The sequence below is a fragment of the Cariama cristata genome, unplaced genomic scaffold, assembly GCF_000690535.1.
Source record: "Cariama cristata isolate BGI_N322 unplaced genomic scaffold, ASM69053v1 scaffold12472, whole genome shotgun sequence".
NCBI lineage: Eukaryota > Metazoa > Chordata > Aves > Cariamiformes > Cariamidae > Cariama > Cariama cristata.
In genome coordinates, this window is record NW_009603274.1 from 2,392 (window position 1) to 6,158 (window position 3,767).

At 47.3% G+C, this 3,767-nt stretch overlaps 1 protein-coding gene across 1 annotated transcript; it reads right to left on the reverse strand.

Moving 5' to 3' along the window:
* Positions 1-595: 595 nt before the first annotated feature.
* LOC104155363 (myosin heavy chain, skeletal muscle-like) lies at positions 596-3,717 on the reverse strand (the record flags this gene model as incomplete). The annotated part of the gene is made up of 8 exons (XM_009695116.1): positions 596-932; positions 1,125-1,249; positions 1,427-1,592; positions 1,678-1,861; positions 2,277-2,473; positions 2,740-2,858; positions 2,963-3,089; positions 3,328-3,717. Coding segments are annotated over 8 exons (1,626 nt in total), but the record flags the coding sequence as incomplete, so codon positions are not given.
* Between the last annotated feature and the right edge of the window lie 50 nt (positions 3,718-3,767).

Genomic DNA, 3,767 nt, shown 5'->3' on the forward strand with positions numbered 1-3,767 from the left:
CCTTCTGTAAGTGTAAGAAGGAAATGCATAAGCGGTGGAATCAAAGACGTATATCCTGGGAAGAATACAAGGATGCTGCCCAGATATGTAGGGATAGGATCAGGAAAGCTAAGGCAGAGCCAGAGCCAAATTCCTGTTGTATTAAGCTTTGGTGTGGCCTTACCATGGGTATTGTGTACAGTTCTGGGACCCACAATTTAAAAAGGATGTTAAGGGACTTGAATGCATGCAGAGAAGGGCCACAAAACTGGTGAAAGGGCTGGAAGACATGTTCTCTGAGGAGTGGCTGGGGACATGGGATTTGTCTAGTTTAGAGAGAAGGGGCGACCTCATTGCTCTCTACAGCTTTCTGAGGAGGGGAAGTAGAGAAGGAAGTGCTGATCTCTTCTCCGAAGTATCCAGTGACAGGAGGTTGTGAATGCTCCATCATTGGAAGTGTTCAAGTTCAGGCTGCACGGGGCTTTGAGCAGTCCGGTCTGATAAAAGATGTCCTTGCCCACAGCAGATAGGCTGGACTAGAAGATCTTTGAAGGTGCCTTTCAACCCAAACCATTTTATGATTCAATGATGCTATGATATTAGATAAACAAGACACCTATGTGCACATCCTTAGCTTAACATACCTTGAGCACTGCCTGTGTGTTTCTCAGGTTCTTTTGTGCCTCTGCAGCCACACGGTTGGCATGGCTCAGCTGGATTTCCATTTCATTCAGGTCCCCCTCCATCTTCTTCTTCAGCCGCAGGGCTTCATTCCTACTCCTGATCTCAGCATCCAGGGTACTCTGCATGGACTCCACGACTCGCAGGTGGTTTCTTTTCATCTGGTCGATCTCCTCATCTTTCTCTGCTATCTTCCTGTCAATCTCGGACTTCACCTGGTTGAGCTCAAGTTGGAGGCGCAGGATCTTCCCCTCTTCATGTTCTAGGGAGGCCTGGACAAATGAACACAAACATTAGTAACATCAATATATCACTGATTGTTTTCTAGGTAATTACAGAACATTTCAGGAAATCTCAGCTGATTGCACTCTCCAGTCAGAACAGAGGGGGACCAAGTATTTTTTAGCTGTATTTCCTCGTTGCTCATGTCTTTAGTGTAAACATCAGTGATTATGGGCATGTACCTCAGCTTCCTCCAGAGCAGCCTGGATTTCAGATTTCTCCTGCTCGATTTGCTTCTTGACTTTCTCCAGCTCATGAATTGCTTTTCCTCCCTCAGCAATCTGCTCTGTGAGGTCAGAAATCTCCTCTGCAAGAAAGTGTAAACAGTGGCATGGTCGGGCACAGAGCAGAATGGGGAAAGGCCCTAGTGCAACAAAGTTACAGGCATCTTCTTGTCACTGCAGGCACAGACCCGTTTAGTGTGGCAGACAGATAGACAAGCTTGTGAGAAAGCCCAGCCAGGAGCAGAGGGCCAGGGACTTACGCTGCAAGTTCTTGTTCTCACGCTTCAGCGTTTCCAGGTGGTCCAAGGACTCCTCATAGGCATTCTTCATCTTGAACAGCTCCGTGCTGAGAGAGCGAGACTCCTTCTGGGACGCTTCCAGCTCAGCCTGCATTTCCTCATACTTCTGCTTCCACTCTGCCAGGATCTGAAGACAAATGAGGCCTCAGTATGGATGTAGCCATCAGGAGGGCATGCCCTGCTCAGGAATCCCAGGCCTGCAGCCAAAAGACCTTGTCAAAGTTCTTCTGCTTCTTATCCAGAGCTGCACAGGCAGCATTGGATCGCTCCACATCAATCATCAGGTCTTCCACTTCATTCTGCAGCCTCTGCTTTGTCTTTTCCAGGGAAGCACATTTGGCATTGACAGCTTCGACGTGTTCCTCTGCATCCTGCAGGCGCTGTGCTAGCTTCTTCCTGGGAGGAGATAAGCACAGTTCATCATTTGAGAGCTAAGGAGAGGTTATGGCATGTGGCTGATGGGCTTTTCACAACAGGACGTTTTACCACTTCATTGAGTATGGATCCTATGCACAGACAGTGCAATTCCTCCCCCAGCCTGTCATTGTTTTCCCTTTTCTAATTCCCAGGCTTGAACAACCATTGTGCCCTCTGTGTCTACTATCCACAAATTTTCTGTACAGTTCTCTGGATCAGGAGAGTATTTTCCTCTACATTTCCTAAACTACACCCTTTGGAGGATACACTTTACCTTAGCCTTTACCCTGCCTTAAAGCACAGTTTTAACCTTTTATGAATATATCACAGTTGAGTCTTCAAATTTACCTTGTTAGTCTCCCCTTTTTTTGTCTTCCCTAATTTCCCCACATACTTGGCCTCCTCCAACTCCTCTGTGCGCTGAATAGCATCCGTTTCATATTTGGTTCTCCACTGGGCGACTTCACTGTTGGCCTTGGACAGGGCACGCTGCAGCTCCCCCTTGGCTTCCTGTTCCTCCTCATATTGTTCCCGCAGCAAGTCACAGTCATGGCGAGCAGACTGCAAGGCATGGGCCAGAGCATTCTTGGCCTGGATTGAGAGGGGGATTGGAACAGAAATGGTAATATCCTGGGAAATCCCTTCCAATTAATTAATTTAAGACTGTGAACATGACCTCTGGAAGGGTGCAGGTGTTTGCAATGAAGAACAGATGTAAGCCTGGAGGAAAAAATCCACTAACCCCACAGAAATAAAAATCTTCTCCCAGTATGGCTTGCACTAAGCAGACCCTGTCCCCACTAGGCATTGTGAAGTTAAGAGTGTTTTCAGTGGCCAGCTGTAGAAAAAGTCATCACCTTTATCTCTTCCTCTAAGTGCCTCTTGAGTTCCTCAATCTGTTGGGTGAAAGCCTGCTTGCCTCTTGAGAGCTGAGAAATCAGAGCATCTTTCTCCTCCACTTGGCGTGAATATTCCCCTAGGAAAGCACACAGAAAGGAAGTATTTCCATTGTCATTTGTGAGCCAACTGAACTGTTTTAGGATGCTCTCCCATTTCACAGCACAGAGGAGGCTGTCTTACCTGATTCTGTCTGCAGACGAGCTCTATGAGCACTGAGGTCATTGATTATGCGCTGATGCTCCTCTTCCTTTGTCTTAATCTCACTCAGCTGGTCTTCCAGTGTGCGGCACGTCTTCTCCAGATTTGCCTGTGGAGATCATAGAGGATGAAAGACTAGCACCTGAACATCTCCTTATTCTGAATAGCATGATTCTCACCAGAAAAATGTGAACAGTCGTGGAAGCTATATACTGCTTATTGGCATTAGAAGATTAGAAATAAAGTTCCATACAGAGACAAAGACATATTGTAACATGACCATATTTAAAAAATATATATTTTAACATGATTTACTTTCAAGTTGTTTTCAGTATATTCTTCAATACCTTGGCTTTGGAGACAGACTCCATGTTACTGGCCAAGTCATCAATCTCCATCTTCAGCTCACTCTTCTCCTTCTCCAGCTTCTGCTTCACTCGTTGCAGGTTGTCGATCTGCTCCCCAAGCTCAGCCGTGCTGTCCGCATGCTTCTTCCGCAGCGTGGCAGCCGTGGCTTCGTGCTGCAGTGTGGCCTCTTCGAGGTCACGACGCATCTTCTGAAATTCTGCCTCACGCTTCTTGTTCATCTCAATCTGAGCTGCAGTAGCCCCTCCTGCTTCTTCCAGGCGCTCACTGATCTCCTCTAGCTCTCTCGACAGGTCAGCCCGATGCTTCTCAGCTTTTGCCCGAGAGGCACGTTCAGCCTCAATTTCCTCCTCCAGTTCCTCAATACGAGCCTGGAAAACATGAGGTACTCCTCACACCCATGCCCTCCTCCTGCCTGACC